The sequence below is a fragment of the Tubulanus polymorphus genome, chromosome 10 (assembly GCF_964204645.1).
Source record: "Tubulanus polymorphus chromosome 10, tnTubPoly1.2, whole genome shotgun sequence".
NCBI lineage: Eukaryota > Metazoa > Nemertea > Palaeonemertea > Tubulaniformes > Tubulanidae > Tubulanus > Tubulanus polymorphus.
In genome coordinates this window covers 8268308-8284754 of record NC_134034.1, presented here as the reverse complement: position 1 = coordinate 8284754, position 16447 = coordinate 8268308, and the positions used below count along the sequence as shown (strand labels likewise).

Genomic DNA, 16447 nt, shown 5'->3' with positions numbered 1-16447 from the left:
AGTCAGATGCAATATCATCAATGGTCGGAATTACATGCCATTCCCGAATTATTGCTCTATTAACAGATCGCATGTCAACACAGATACGTATCTGATTCGAGTCATGCGGTTTCGGGACGACAACGATCGGTGATATCCAAGGGGTAGGACCTTCGGATGGTTCAATTATGTCTGTCTCTTCAAGCTCTCGGAGCTTTTCTTTAGCTCGCTTTCGAACATGGAACGGGATGCGGTGAAGCGGTTGCGCTACAGGTTTATCAGACACATCTACATGCACGCGCACAGGCTCTCCTACGCAGGCGCCCATTCCCGATAAAACATTTGGGAATCGCTTTACGACATCCGGTATATTTGAATCAGACTGGTCTTCCGTACTCGTCATTTTCGGTTTCTCTGGATCGGATTGCGCATTATTGCTCACAGAATTTGCCACTTTGATGAGACAAAGTTTTTGCGAAATCTTCCCAGCTAAGTAACGAGCTACTGGGGCCAGACACAACGTATACGGTCTCCCTACACGATGCGCGAGTGTTGCATAATTCAGCTTCGAATTTACCAAGCAGGTCCAACGGTTTTTCCGACATATACGGAAAAATGCGAGATTTCGATTGAATCAGTGTAGGTCTCGGATTCAAGTTGAGGTAGTCATTGTGGTTGAGAACATTAACGGTTGCACCAGAATCTGCCATAATGCGAGTCTTGGTTCCACTCACTGATATATTGAAGAACGGTTTAGAGCGAGTCATATCAGCAGTATAATGATTTGTGCGAAATACATACTCATCATCGCTGCTTTGATGAGCTAAGGTTGCGGTGATTCCAGCCTCCTCGGTAGGTAAGGACTCAACGACATGAGTCTGTTTTTTTGGTTCCTATTGTTAGGTTGTCGACGTGAGTTGTAGTCTCGATTTCGACTAGGGTCACGGTTACGGTTTCGCTCTGACTGGTTTGGCTTTCCACGACACATTCTAGCGAAATGGTTACGCTTGCCACAGTTGTGGCACTCCTGTCCCTTCGCAGGACATTGTGTCTGGTGAGGATATACACCACCACACAATCTACAGATTCTTGTATCTGACGAGTTCTGTGAGCCCTTGCACGACAGCCTTGCGTCTAAGGCGGGACGATAACGTACCCTGGATTATTTGCCGCTTAATTGCAAGTGTACTATCGGTGAAGGCACACTTACTGGCTAGTATTGACAGTCTCGTGTAAAACTCGGCAGTCAATTCGTCTGGTTTTTGAGATTTTTTTTCGGAACAGGTACACAAGGTGATCAGTACATTTTTTAGGTTCAAAATGTGTCTTTAACGCTAAGACTGCACATTTGAACTCGTTCGCACGGTCTGCATCTCCCGGTGTGACTGCAGAAATTTTCAGTGTTTCATACACATCATTGGCAGGTTCACCGATGTAATGTAGCAGCATTGCCTCTGACGGGTAGCTTCATCGATAGCCATGGCTGCAAACATGTTTTCTAGGCGCTTGATGTATTTATCGAATCGAATAGGAGCCGTCTCTCTTGGTTGCAGGTCGAATTCGGGAAAAGAAGGTAGCCCCATAGCGGTAGCCATCTTTTCTCGAATTTTTACGTGTTACTACAGGGTGCGATGAAGATCAATTAAATGGTACTATAATGTGACTCTGCCGATTGAAATAATTACTCACAAACAATCGTTGATATTCGATCCCATCCTCGTCGCCATTGAAATGCCTCGAAACATAATGATGAAAGCCAGAGATCCTCTATTATTTGATACCATTAAACGCTTTATTCACTATCATAAAATACCATTGATCACGCTACAATTACCCACACGACCTTGACCTAAGTTCTATTGTCAGTCACAACTAAAGCACGGAGCAGAACATTTCAGGTTACTGGGTTTCAATTTCCTTAAACATTTCACTTGAATTTGATTTTTCTCATTAGTAAATCAATTTTTTGCAAAATCTGTACCATACACTGAGAAAGCTGATCTCATATCTAAATTTGTATTTGGCAGCCTTAAAATCAAGTTCAAATTTCATTGAAGATGAACTGATTATCACTAAGAATAACCCAGTGTTTTGTTGCACCATCTGGTGTGTGTCGGTATCCAATTACAATCAATTTGGTGGCCAACAACGATTTTAGCAGTAATTAGTATCTAGGATGGCTTGCGTTGCAGTCTGACCAAAATTTCCGCACAGAAACGAAGTTTACTATGAGAATGCACTCATTGCTTCATCTAGCCAAAAATAGAGAGGCGGGGCCCCGAAAAAATAGCCGCCCTTCAGATGTGTCCCATGCTCGCCCTTGTGCCCTCATCACTTGCCGTAGGTCTGCCCTCCTTCCCTTGTCGGTCATGAGTAATGAGTCAGGGCATTCAAAATAAGCCGTCGCATCCGACTGTTAGTAAGAATCCTGCGACGGCTATGAAATATCTCGTATGATATCAATGATAGTAACTCATGTGATCAGTGGTTATATTTAAATGTACTGCAGTCAGGGCCACCTTCGGTTATCGGAGTTAGTCGACTATAGTCGAACTAAATAAAACCGAATGTCCGTTAGTCGGAACTATAGTCCGGAAATGGTCAACCACGCAATTGAGCACGGTTGCTACAGTTCGGACCTAGGTTCATGATGGCCAACACTGTAAAATACGTTACGACCGATTCGGTTATTAGTTCCGACCACTATTCGACTAACTACGAAAACCGAAGTTGGCCCTGTGTGCATCGTGTGAAAACGTGCCTCAGACACGTGGCGTAGTTTAAATTTCCAGGAAATTGGCTGACTTCCAAACTACTGCCAATCATTCTAGCGACTGCCGTTGTAAAGCTGGTAGTGTATATTCGATGGATTGTTTCATTTTTAACACATCGTGATCCTCTGGATCTTTTTATCTAGACTATTATATTAGACAAATTTTATATATACAAGGTGAAAAACTTTGTTCGGTGAACTCACAAAGAGACTCGCAGAGACAATTAGTTTGAGTGGCCTAATAGCAATAATGTGTTCTTAAGCTGGCTGCTTACCAATTATCAACAGTTACTTGCCAATCACTTACACTATCAATTTAAATCAATTAATTTGATATTTCTAAAATTTAAAGTATGCAATTTCATGTAGGCCTATACACTATTGCTGGCTTTTTTTCGCTGTATCATTTGCTTTTTGAGATTGCTTTTTTCTGCTGTTTTCAGTCTGCAACTGGTTTTCCAAATCATTTTGAAAGCCCTATAGATAACCTTTTGTTCATTGATAGGCATAGGTGTAAGGATGTACTGTGGTCAAGTGTGTCACTCATGGCACAATCAGAGTTAAACATAGTTTCTAGTCCTCAATCGTAGTAGGGGGTACCTCGATTCCATGCAATAGGGAACATTGCAGGTTGCCCCTAAAACAGACGTGAGTGCGTTATTATGTGCCCTTGCTCCAATGGAATCACGCACAAAAATGCCCTTATTGGAAATCAGCACCCTGCCCTTTTTTAATGCTAGATGAAGCACTGCACTGTGACGACACAAGAGAAATGAAGGTTCGCTGTTTGCGAAACTGACACGGAAACGATGCAATATATTTTTTGCATGGTGTATTTATGGCACAGAATTTTATTTTCTTGTCCCGAATCAGCCACCATTCTAATGTCCTCAGTCAGTGAAGAAATTTGCTATTATTGTGTGATCATCTGGTGCGCTCATACATATAATTACTGGGTCAAAGTCATACGTTCCTCACAAAGGGACTTGTCATGATTGATAGTGAATTAATAAAACCAGTATGAATGACCAACCCCAGTTTCCCTATACATTGTATGATAAAAATAAGGGTTGCAACTAATTGTCAATCTGAAAATGACCTGAAATTCTCGACTGGGTGTAGATGTATTCCAATGATAGAGCAGATTGTCCTTTACTGCATGTGGATAAAGTTTTCTCACTATGGCATTCACCCAGTCACTTAGAATTATCATTCAGGAAGATCCATTCAAGCAAACTATGTTGCTTGGCAACAAATAATCATGATTATGATTTGTCAACAGTGAAAAGGTTAAAGGTAATCCTATGAACTTACTGTTTTTCTATTTTCTTCATCCAACGATTCAACTCATTATTGCAACCAATGGAATACATATCTATTCTATATGCTCAAATTCATGCAGACTTTCAAATTACTGAGTAAGCACCTGACATTGTTTCAATCAATATTTTGTATGACATTGGATTTTTTAGATTTCCAATTAGTATTGGTAGACCTATACAATCACATATGCGTGCATTTGCATTAATCAATGAATATTTAATACTTTTTTGGTCCTTCAGCACCATATGATACACTTCTTCAAAGCCATAGTACCATTTTTAGGAATGAAAATAACGTTATGGGTCAACTGAAATCAATGAAATGGAACCAGGTCTAGGTGTATTGATAATTGTCGATTTTGATGACAGATCACATGAAATCATCATGCAAAATACTGCCTAAGACAGTGAAGTGAAACACGTCTATTGAATTAAAAAAAAACTAAGTTAAACTTTATTTTACTCAAAGGTTACATCATAAGTCATTGCTGTAGCACACATCTGGTGGGAATTAACCTACATAACTTATGTTAGTTGAAATGGCAGTTACAGTCACTGACAGTTACCGAAACTTTAACTGAACTCGCTAATATAGTATTGACAATAATGTCCCTTTTGATTTTTCAGTCTACAAGAATACTAACATGGACATTTTAAGGTGGTTCCAAATGTAAGAACAGTTTTTGTCTACTTCGGGCGAAGCCCCAGAATTCAGTTAGACCTATTTTGGAAATTTTGAAAAAATACTTTGTGTCAACTGTAAGGACTAGACCACCACTTACAGCAGAGACAAAAACCACACACAATGCATAAATAAAGTTAACTAAAAAAAACATTATTGCTTAATCGGAGAATCCGTGTCCAGACAATGCAACCATACAAATATATTCGATTCATGCATGCAAATACGCCAGCACAAAGGTTACAAAAGATTCACAAGGAGTACGATACCAGTTTCACTACACATTATTATACCCCGCCCCCGAAGATAGCCGAATTATGACCTAGTTGTGAACTTCCCATGTACACAATAACTCATTCGAGCTAATTCCATGAAATTTTTATGGTATGTGTATGATAGTATGAAGAGAAAGTCTCTTGTTTTGGGAATTCTCTGATTCAAAATGGCCGAATTATGACATGACCCACTTTCTGGTCAAAATGGCATATTTTGAACTTTGTAAGGATACTGTGACTTGCAGATGCTTCATCTTCGCATGCGACAGCAACGCAAGACAACATTTCTAATTATTTGGGGAAGTCTTGGAGATGCTTTAATGGATTGTCTTGATATTTACATAGTGAATTCATGTATCTGCCATGTACCAAATTGTCTCTGTGTGATATCGCCAGGTACCCTGGTGGTGATGATTTGGCAGCAATATCAAAGTCCTTGGGTTTCTTGTTTATATTGTGTGTTGTATACGTAGGTAATGGTGATATATTGTCCTATGAGGAACTGAACAGTCGGCTTCTCAATACAGATGTTGCTGGATGTATGATTGCCAGGTAGGAATTTTAACCCTTTCACTGTCGGTATTTTTGCCTATGTCAACGGTCTGGCCGATTGCTAATCATTCGTATGCTTAAAGGCTCGCTTATGTTGACAAGCAACGCGATGCCTACCGACTCCTACCGACGCAACTGAGAGCAACCGTGATCGCAGCCCAGCTTATGTCGACTGCGCTCCGATTCGCAGCAACTGAGGCCGACTATCGGGATACGAGATCCCCCCAGTTGCTTCCCTGCTTACGATTACTGGCAACTGCAACGGCTCAGATGGTCACGTGATAAGCATTTTGAGAATAAATTTGATTTATTTTGAATTGTTGGGAAACATATTTCTATAAGAAAAGCTATTTCTTTAAGATCTTTATCTTTCTGATTCTGTTTTGAATACAATGTGCTAGCGACATCATTTAAAGATGGCTGCTCACACCATAATTCTACCAATTTCGCTTCTAGATCTTCGGTCCAGTCATCTGCCGTGCTGAAAGTTTGGTTAACGTTTCGAAATACTTGAATTTGAAAGTTTATGACTAATTATGAATGACGCTAACTAGCGATCATAATTTGTACTATGTATATGCGGTCTCTTATTGGCTGGAACCCTTGCGCTCAGTTCCGTCGTGTCGTAGATCAGCTTATGTCGGTTGCGATCGAAAGCAACTGTTGCTTACCGTAGGCCGGAGTAGAACATGGGCAACTAGCCGGATACGGCTTATGTCGAACCGATAGAGCAGCAACTGGCGACCTCTCGTAGGTCGCTAGTTGCCGCTAATCGGCGATAAACCCAGTTGCGTCGGTAGGCGTCACGTTGCTTGTCGACATAAGCCAGCCTTAATACATTATAATAACACAGTGAGTGGATAAATAAAAGTAAAGAACCCACTGGCAGCCCAGTAAGAGAATTTTAATCGCAATTTTCAACTGAGATCTTCAATGAGTGTATCTATTTGTGTACACACTGGAGTGTGTGATGGGCCAGGATACGTCCTCAATGTTTACATGCCTCACTTTGGAATTTAAATATGGCGGCTCTCATCTGCCGTAAATTCTGCTGATAACAGTATCAAAATCATTGTATACAAGTTAATTAGGAAGAATTGGAAATTTCAACTAGCATAATGCTAAACGACAACAAGAGTAGAAATAAATGGCCAATTATAATTTTTTGGCTGCAGTTCCCCTTTAAGGCGTATGATATAACGATTTAATGTGTGCGATGTGTTCAATGACTCATCTAGTTTTGATATCCCGTGCGTAACGTAAATTGCAGTCACGACACAAAATGATGTGCGATTTCTTTTAAACTTGTTATGTGTAATGGGGTAGCTCCATGAATAACACTAAGGCCTATTTAAAATTGCTTACTCTAGGTTTTATTCATCTAGATACTAGCAAGTTAAACCACTTTTGGTGGCATTTTATCATGGAACTTATTGGGAGCATTGGGGCTGGTGAGGTGTCTCTTTATGAGAGAGGCTATCAAATTTGGCCTCTAGGGCAGCCATCATGACATTCTTGTTAGCACGATACAGCCTTTCTTGATGGATTTTTTAATGAGATTTAGTCAGTGGGTTAAGGCAGGTGAGATGTGAGGGCCTGTTGAAAATGGAAGTCATCAGTCATCAAATATGATTGCTAGGGCAGCCTTCTTGTAATTTCTTGTCAGCACTATACACAGGCAGGTGAGATGTCCTCCACCAATGAAAATGGAGGTCATTAGCCATCAAATATGGTGGCTAGGGCAGACATCTTGAATTTCTTGTTAGCACAATACAGCCTGCAATATCTGATGGATATCCTTGAAACTTGACGTGAGAGTAAAGATGGATTTATACCAGTAATTCTTAACTTAAGATTTAAACCAATAATTCTTAGGAAATCAAAGAACAATGAGTAAAAACTCACTTACTTTGCTTGCTCCGGGAAGGAGACATACTTGTCATTGCCACAGTCTAGTTGCAAAGAGATGTTGCAGATATGTTGTCAGTAGAATTATATATTCCTTGACAAAGTTTCAAGGCTACTGAACAAATCTGGTATGCTATGAATCATGATAATGATGTCACTAACAGCAGTATTTCAAATTTGAAAATTGGGAAGTTGTGATGCACATATGTGGTCCATGCTAGGAGAAGAGCGTATTGTGGAGATGGGGGTATATTAGGCTGCAAAGTGTAAGTATTTGAATGAAATATTCAATTTGAGCAAATGATTCATCAATTATAGGGGAGCAAGGTGACTGGTTGAAAAGGTTTTTTGGGTCGATTGTTATTGAGGTTGATTCCTCTGATCTCCATTAGATGAATGTTTATGGGAAGGATGTATTAAGCACAATAGCACGCACCATTGCTCTTAGATTCTTCGGGGAAAAATTATCTGCACACATGTTTCTTTGGGTTAAAAGTTTAAATTTTTTTTTGAAAATCCAGAAACCTATTCATCTTGTTTTGGTGGGCTTACATAGTGTACCGATCATTTTCTGATATGCATTGTCTGTTATATACCTTTGTAATTAGGCCTTTGTTGATCCTGATATTGTTATCTATAACTGTTGTTCTTATATGCAGGGGTGCATTGATAAAACCATGGATATTTACTGAACTAAAGGAACAGCGACACTGGGATATATCCTCCAGCGAAAGATTTGAAATGTTACGCCGGTTTACTAACTATGGTTTGATGCACTGGGGCTCAGATGATCAAGGAGTCAACTCTACACGTCGATTCTTACTTGAATGGCTGTCATTTTTACACCGGTAAGTTTTGTGCTAATTCAGACGATATAGTTCAAATTCGCTTCCTTGACAGTTGCCATCTGCGCCCAGCTTTAGTGAGAAATTTCCTCAAATTCGTCTTAAGAAAGGATGTTTTAAGTTCAATCTGGTTTGAAATCACCTGTTCTCTTGTTAAGACTAGGGGTCCAAGGATACCATGGCCACTTGCAAAGTGGTTTCAAATGCTCTACAATCTAACAATTTCAAAACTAAGTTATTGTACTATTCAATGCCCTCTGTGACCATAAACAAAAACCAATGTCCTTGAAACTCACCACACTCATAGAACGTGCCATGCAATTGATTATTGTATCAAGTACCGATATAAGTAGACAAATTGTATGTTATTAGGGTGTTCTGTTACATCACAGAGGGTGTTCTGTTACATCACAGAAAACCCTATTGATATTCGCGTGTTTATAATTATTATTTTACATCTTCGTCAAAACTGCAAAGGCTCTCTTACCTTACCGCTGTTTTCGATACGTTTTCGATTCGAATCCGTTTTATTTGATTTAGCTCACTTCGATCTACAGGTACTGCATGGAAATTTTGATGAATCAACATTACAAAAGCACTGTCGGGCCGTAAACATCGAAAATTGAGGCCCATTCAATAAGGCACCATGTTTTTCTGAGTCATCATCCCGAAATCCACCGTAGGCTGCTCGTCACTTCGATAATCAATTCAAGTATAAATAAACAAATTTGTTGCCGCAAGACTTCACTTTCAGCCGCGGTCTTCAAACAGTAATTTTAACAATTACCTATTTTCTTCGCTACACTTTACCGATCCCCAGGATATTTATTATTCTAAATATTATATGCACTGTCAAGCTTTGAAGCAAATTTTTCGTTCGAACAAGTACATTGTACAATCGATTAGTTTTTCATTCCAAAGAAAAAGATGTTCGTGGAACTCAATAGTCTTTTCGTTATAATGAGTTATCTTCATTCGAATAACCATAGAAGCGATAACAAATGAGGTTTTTAATGTTATAGCTTCTATGGTTATTCGGATATTTGAACTCTCTTCCTAAGATTTATCTTCATTCGATCAAAATAATCTTCTCACTCGAACACAAAGGCATAATATGCCCTGGGTTTTCTTTCTATCCAATATCCATATTATACCTTTTTAGGTTGAAGCTTATCTTCCATGTTTCTGACCATGTACAGGATAAACTTGTTTAGGTCGTTTTGGAAATTTACTTGGTCCTGTACATTTCGGATTACTCTGTAAATCATTTATCAAGACTGTGAAGAGAAGACGACTTAGGATACTACCTTGAGTAACTCCACTAGTTAGGTCTAATTATTTCCAAGAATAGACAGTTCACTTGATTTCGGCCCCCTGTTTTCGATCGGAGAAAACAACTGAGACATGTAAGCGACCCATCATTGATACCATTTCCTAGAGGCTTGTTTAGTAATTGCTGATGTAGTGCCTTATCAAATGCTTTTCAAAATCCATAAAGACTAATATAAGGCCTAACAATCGATTTTCCAGAGTCAAATAACAATCTGGTCCAATCATCCATGGTTACAAGTAAGCCCAATTGACTGTTTGTAGACCTTCATTTTATAAAACCGTGTTGACCGTTGAACAGGATTCTAAATTCCCTTCACTTTCATAGCCTGGTGGGGCTGCATCAGCATGCACGCATTCGTGTTCGATGCGAACGAGGCTGTGCAGAAAACCCGTTATCGTTGCTTTGAAGCTATATTTCAATATTTAACTCCCCGGATGGCAAGTACAAAGAATTGGGTGGTCCCAAATTCCACGTGAGGATATCCTATGACAGTGCTAATAATCAAATATCAAGACTATACGTTAATACCTTGAGCTTTTTTTCCACCTACGAATGGGTACTGATGCCACTAAGATGGCAAATAAGATCAAAATTACCTGTTGCATGTGTTAAAGATCAAGATTACAGGGATGAAAATCTTCCGCGGATTTCTGCGGACAAGGGCCCATTTTTATCATTCTTGAGATCAGTCCAAATCCGTTGAGAAATGGGGGGGGGGTGGACATCCTCTCTGAATCAAACATCGTTAGCGATAACATAGGCCTACCGAACCGAACCGTAAAAGCGTTCTATTTTTATATCGCTACGATGTACGATCAGATTGTGTGTGTACAAAAAATCAATAATCTAACGTGAAAACTATTAGCGTGCGCGTATCACCGCGTCTACCTGTCTGTCTATTGTATTAAACTTCCCGCGCCGTTGTTTTGTTTTGAATGCTGGGGTGCTATTAGCAGTTTGTTCGTCATGGATCGTAAGATCATAGACAGGTGCTCTTCTGTAGACCCATCAGGGGGGGTTGATAAAGGATTAAAAAATCCGTGGAAATGGAATTGGTTAGAGACCGTTATCGACGATGTTCCCCTCGCTGTATGTATAAGAAAAATCTGCGTTGCTGGAAGAGCATTATGCATCTGGTGCAACAGCGAAATAAACTATGGTGCACGGGGAAAGGTTGCTATTACTAATTACTGATCACGTAAAAGCAAAAAAACACAAAGATATAGATAAAGACAGAAGAAGTAATTACAAACTACCAGGTATGCCTCCTTTGTTTTTGAACCAAAAATTTTACCCAGTCGGTACCTTAGTTTGTTCTGTGGAAAAAATTTCTGCAGGAATCCCGGCTGCAGAATTTTATTTGCAGCTTTTAGATATGAAATTAGATCAAATAATTTGAGGCCTAGACATTCGGTCTAAGAATAAATAAAAACAGACAATCGATTGAGTCTTCAATGTTTACCTTGCAGGGTCTTCGACATCACAACAGGAGAAACCGTATGGTCTTTGGCAAGCATTTAAAGATTCACCATCCACTGTAAATGAGAGCAGTCGTCCGAAAGTTGAACCTTTCATTCCAGTGCAGGACCGGGTTCTTCATTCTGAGGCTATGCTGCTTTGCTTGCATTCATTGCCGACAAAAACATGTCATTTAGCATTGTTCCGGATATGATAGATCTGATTAAAGCCTTATGTAAAGACAGAAATGCCCTGTCGCACTTACAAATGTCCAGAGTTACAGCATCGTACAAAAGGAAACATGGCTTGGCCAAGACTTTTTCAGATCAGTTAAATGAAGAACTAAATGAGAACTTCTTCTCTCTCAACATCGATGAAGCAACAAGTTTAAGTCTGAAAAAAGTTCTTTCTATTCTCGCCAGTTTTTATTCACCCGTCGAGAAAAAAATCGTGTCTCGTCATGTCTCTTCACTTGAGGTCATCTCGGCTAAAAGTGAAAGTATTTTTAACGAGGTCATTGGCAAGTTGGACCGTCGACAGATATCTTATGATCATTCAATGTCCGTTCTTGTTGATTCATGTAATGTCATGCGTGGCTGCAGATCCGGGTTCGAGACCAGGTTGCGTGATAAGGTCCCTCACCTTCTAAACATATGGCGACTCGGCACACCACGTACACAATTTGTCAAAACAGTTTACCAATTGTTTTGATAAAGTGATCGAAAAGCTAATTACAGATCTGTACAATGATTTGAAATGGTCACCTGACTTGCGCGATGATTACCTTCGTGAAATATGTTCTTTCTTAGGATTTAACTTCACGATGCCCGAAAGATATGTTGTTACCAGGTGGCTGTCTTTGCACGATGCCGCTGTTGATTTAGAACGTAAGTTAGAAGCATACACAGTGTTCTACTTCGGTTTTTTTAATCCAGGTGATCGCGTTATATATCTAGCCCGTTGCGTAGAAATTTATCGGCGCTTGGGTATTTCAGAACCTGCACGAGATCGCATTAAAGAGATACAGTCAACTGTAAAAAACAAGAAACTTACTGAGGACGGAAAAGCAAGAAAAAATCGAATTACCGATCGATTGTTTGTCGACCGAAAACGGACAGTTATGTACCTGAATTTCAAAAGCGAGAGCCGTTGATACATAAGCTTATTGATGAACAAGTCAGTGTATTCCAGGAATTTCTCTGTTGCTTTATTCGGCCTGACAAGATCCCTGCCGATGATCGAAAATTAGTTAGTATCGATTTTGATCTTTGTACGATGAAACCGAGTAAAATGTTTGTTGGAGACAAAGCCTCAAAACTTATCAGTGAGAATCCAAAAGATCCACTTGTCAATGAATTTTACGACAAAGTCAGAAAGGCCTACATCTCTTGTGCTAGATATTTGGCAAAGAAACTACCGCTTAACAGTAAGACACTGTTACGTATAGCTGCAATTGATCCAGCATGTCGCGGTCATACCTTGACCTTGAAATATCTAAAGGATTTGCCAAATATAGCAACACATGTTCTGAATTCAGATGAGGTTGATAGCTACCAACTTGAGGTACACCCTTACACGGCTGACAAGACACTCCCAGAAGCTATTTCTGACGAGTCAATACCGGTGCCTATAGACGAATGGTGGTCGCACGTGGCTAAAGCATATCCTTATCTTTCAAAAATGGTATTTGCGCTCCTAAGTTGCTTCACATGCCCACTAGTTGAAAGTTCATTCAGCGAAATGTCGAATATTGTGGATACTACATCCAACCGGTTGTATATATCAACATACAGTGCCTTACAGACAGTGAAGTATTCGTTGGCTGGAAAGTCGGCTGTGGATTTTTTTAATAGAAATGACATTGGCTGCGATCCCATCCGTCCCACGGGTTTGAACGTAAACATGGCTTCAGCTGCTCAAGTTTATAAGCAAGAACTCGAAGAAACAAAAGAAAAGCGGGAATCTCATTTAAAAGCGATCCAAGCACGGAAAACTGAAACAATCTCAAAACGAAAAGCAAGAGAAACGAATATTGAGACGGCGAAAAGAGCTAGGATCGTTCATGCAGCAGCCGCCCAGGGCAAAGCCAAAAGGGCCGATCGAAATGAGATTCTTCAGAAATTAGCAGAGAAGCGTCGGCGGTACAGTAGAAATTGAATTTTTGCTCGGCTTATATTCTTAGTCCTTAACCTGTAATTCATGGCTATAATTCGTGTTTGTTTTGTTAGAACTATCATTTTCCGTTGTAAATGAAAATAGTTTCAGAACGAGAGATGGTTAAACTGGACTCTTAAACTAGTTTAATCTAAATTGTTTGAAAGTTCACGGTTAAACTGATTCCTGCGTGATCTGGATCCCGAATGATTGTAATACTGTATCATATGGCAAATTAAATAGTTTAATATCTCTTCTTGTGTGTTGAAATAATAAAACTCAAAAAGATACCCTTATCGGATTATCATTGTGTTATTGGTTTGTGTCCAGGAGTGAATTTCAGAATCCGTAACTTAATAATTCAAAGGCCCCCTTTTCTTAGCCGAGGAAATGAGAATCGTTATCCCATTAGCAATGGACCGCACCGGCGTTGAAATAAGAATTCCCGAGTACCGACTGCTAGCGCCACTGTGTTCGCTTGCCTTAACATATCATGCCTCAGTACCGACTGCTAGCGCCACTGTGTTCGCTTGCCTTAACATATCATGCCTCAGTACCGACTGCTAGCGCCACTGTGTTCACATGCCTTATCATAATGATGCCTCAGTACCGACTGCTAGCGCTACTGCGTCCGTACGGCGATCGCTTTTCAATTAGGAATAATATATCGTCAGTGAATTATTAAATGTTTTCCAGTATGTTATATAGTGTAAAGGTAAATTCATAATGTTTAAAAATTTCTGCGGATTTCAATACCTCCTGTTTTCATCCCTGAGATTAAGAGGATGGCCATATTGAGTTTGATTGACCCAATTCTTCTTACGCTGATGGGCCCTTGGGGGATTCAAATAGATATATAAGATCAAGATAATTGATTAAAGCATCTTCAAAATTTCCCTTGAAACTTGAAAATTTCAAAAATGTATGAAGTGCTGATTTCGGCGAACACCAATGTTTGCAAGTCAGCCATCTTGATTCTGACTGGGGCAGTTTTCTGTTTGAAGATGTGTCTAGGGTAGATGCATGTATAAACCAAATATCAAGACATTGCATTGAAGCGTCTTCAAAACTTCCCAAAATAAGTGGATTTCCTCTATGGAAGAACAAAATAAAGTGAACTCAATAGGCTGCTGGGACTAAACTCGCAAGTGTGCTTCTTCACCCTGTTTGCATGGCGTTACACATCAAGTGTAAGTTGCCAATGACATACAGTACAGCCTAGAAGAAACTTTGTTTTCGTTTGCGTTAATAACTTAATATCATTCAAATTGCATTCTGTAATTCATTTTTGTTTTTTCTGAACATGTTTGGCACTCATCAGGGACAAATTTGCGCTTCATAATTACTTGCTTAATCACTTGTAAGACGCGTTTCGCTGCACGTGTATGGGTGCAACAAAACTTCTTATGCACCCTTTTGGGCTTTTATCATGTTAATGCATGTATTTTAATCATATATTCAAACCAGAAGTTGCACTCGAAAAGAAGGACACTGTTATTTGATCTTAAAATAGGGATTGTCCCCGTTATTTATTTATTTGGTTGGTAAATTGTTTGATTTTTCGATTGAATGTCCCTTACAGACCCACCACACCTGCCGGGAGCGAAACAGGAGGTTTGATTTTGAAATCGGAAATCGAAGTACAGATATAGTTGTGTGATCGGCAGTCGAGTTAACAGAATTTTTTTTTAAACGGAGTACATAATTGGAAATTCGGTTCCGGTTCATCCAAACAATCTTCCATTCAGTCTGAACCGGCAAGCGACTGATTGGGATGAATTTTTCTGGCTGCCTAATTTAATACGTTGAGATTCTGGAAAATAGCTATATTACAAGGTTGATGATCATTTTGTCCATTTTTATATTTTTTGGTCGTTGTCTACATGTAAATAGTCCGGTAGTTTATTTTGGTTTTTTCTCGGGTAGATGTTGATGTAGAAGTCCTCTAAGTTGATGATCCCGCGTGTTGACTAGATAGGAAGAAAGCACATTTCGAAACGCAAATTTTCCAGATGAGAGTATGGCCCTGGGGTATCCGAAGTGTAGTTGTATGACATCGGCAGTGCAGCTCGGATGAGGATGGGTCTCTCCATCAAGGGATGCGCAGTTGGTACTTTCACATCTGGTGCTGAATTCGTCTAAAAGTAAAAGTTTTACACTAGGAGCAGTTTTGTGTTTCTAATATATACAGTGCATAGTTAGGTTCTTGAATGTATCGCAATCAAACGGACAGTGCTATGCGCATTGATAGACCATCAGTAAGAAAGCGGCACAGACACGTGAATATTGAATAGTTTCAGTTCAGTTTCATTTATTTGACAAACATATGATAATTTATAATACAAAGACAACAGGTTATAACGTTATAACATACGTTTGTCAGGGGATTCAAAAAATCCGTTAGGATTGTCCAGTTGAATCCCCGAACATAAGAAAATTAAACAGTTGTTCACCAAGTAAATAAGGTAAGAAATATACATCTTTACGTATGTGAGTTTACAAGTATATATAGTGGCGATGGTGATATAAAGTGATTACACCCTATTACAATGATTAGAGAACACAAAAGGCAACGCAGAAGAGTAATTATAGTACATTAATATTGAGACAAGAGGAGGCGCTTATAGTTGAATTTGAAAGATTGAACAGAGGATTTATTCCTTATATCAAGTGGAATATTGTTCCAAGTTTTTGGACCTATGATACTAATAGAGAACGATCGCTTAGTAGTACGAGAAAATGGAACACTCAAATCATTACGGTTCCTTAATACTCTAGCTTGGTTTGAGAACCTGAAGTTACAAATATAATTAAAAATATAGCTGCAAAGCAGCGATAACGGGTTTTCTGCACAGTCTTGTTCAACGGTGGATTTCAACAAAGCATTTGATAAGGCTCAACATCAGCCATTACTAAAGAGGCTATTAGGAAACAGTATCATTGATAGGTCGCCCAAATGGCTCAGCAGTTATCTCTGAACGGAAACTTGTAACCGAAATCAACGGGACGCCTCATCTTGGAATGAGACGGTCTAACTAGTGGAGTCACGCAAGGTAGTATCCTAAGTCGTCTTCTGTTTAATGTCCTGACAAATGACATACACAGAAATCCAAAATATACCAGACCGAGTAAATTTCCAAAACGACCTTAACACACTGTTCGACCA

General features: G+C 39.4%; 1 protein-coding gene across 3 annotated transcripts in view; it reads left to right on the top strand.

The window, feature by feature from the left end:
* The window catches only part of LOC141912057 (tRNA-dihydrouridine(47) synthase [NAD(P)(+)]-like), a 64409-nt gene that overhangs the window by 37052 nt on the left and 10910 nt on the right, over nucleotides 1-16447 (top strand). For all 3 annotated transcript variants that reach the window (XM_074803235.1, XM_074803233.1, XM_074803234.1), the window contains exons 8-9: nucleotides 5505-5583; nucleotides 8151-8339. In XM_074803235.1, coding sequence (XP_074659336.1) covers nucleotides 5505-5583; nucleotides 8151-8339 — 268 coding nt within the window. The remainder of the gene's footprint in view (nucleotides 1-5504; nucleotides 5584-8150; nucleotides 8340-16447) is intronic.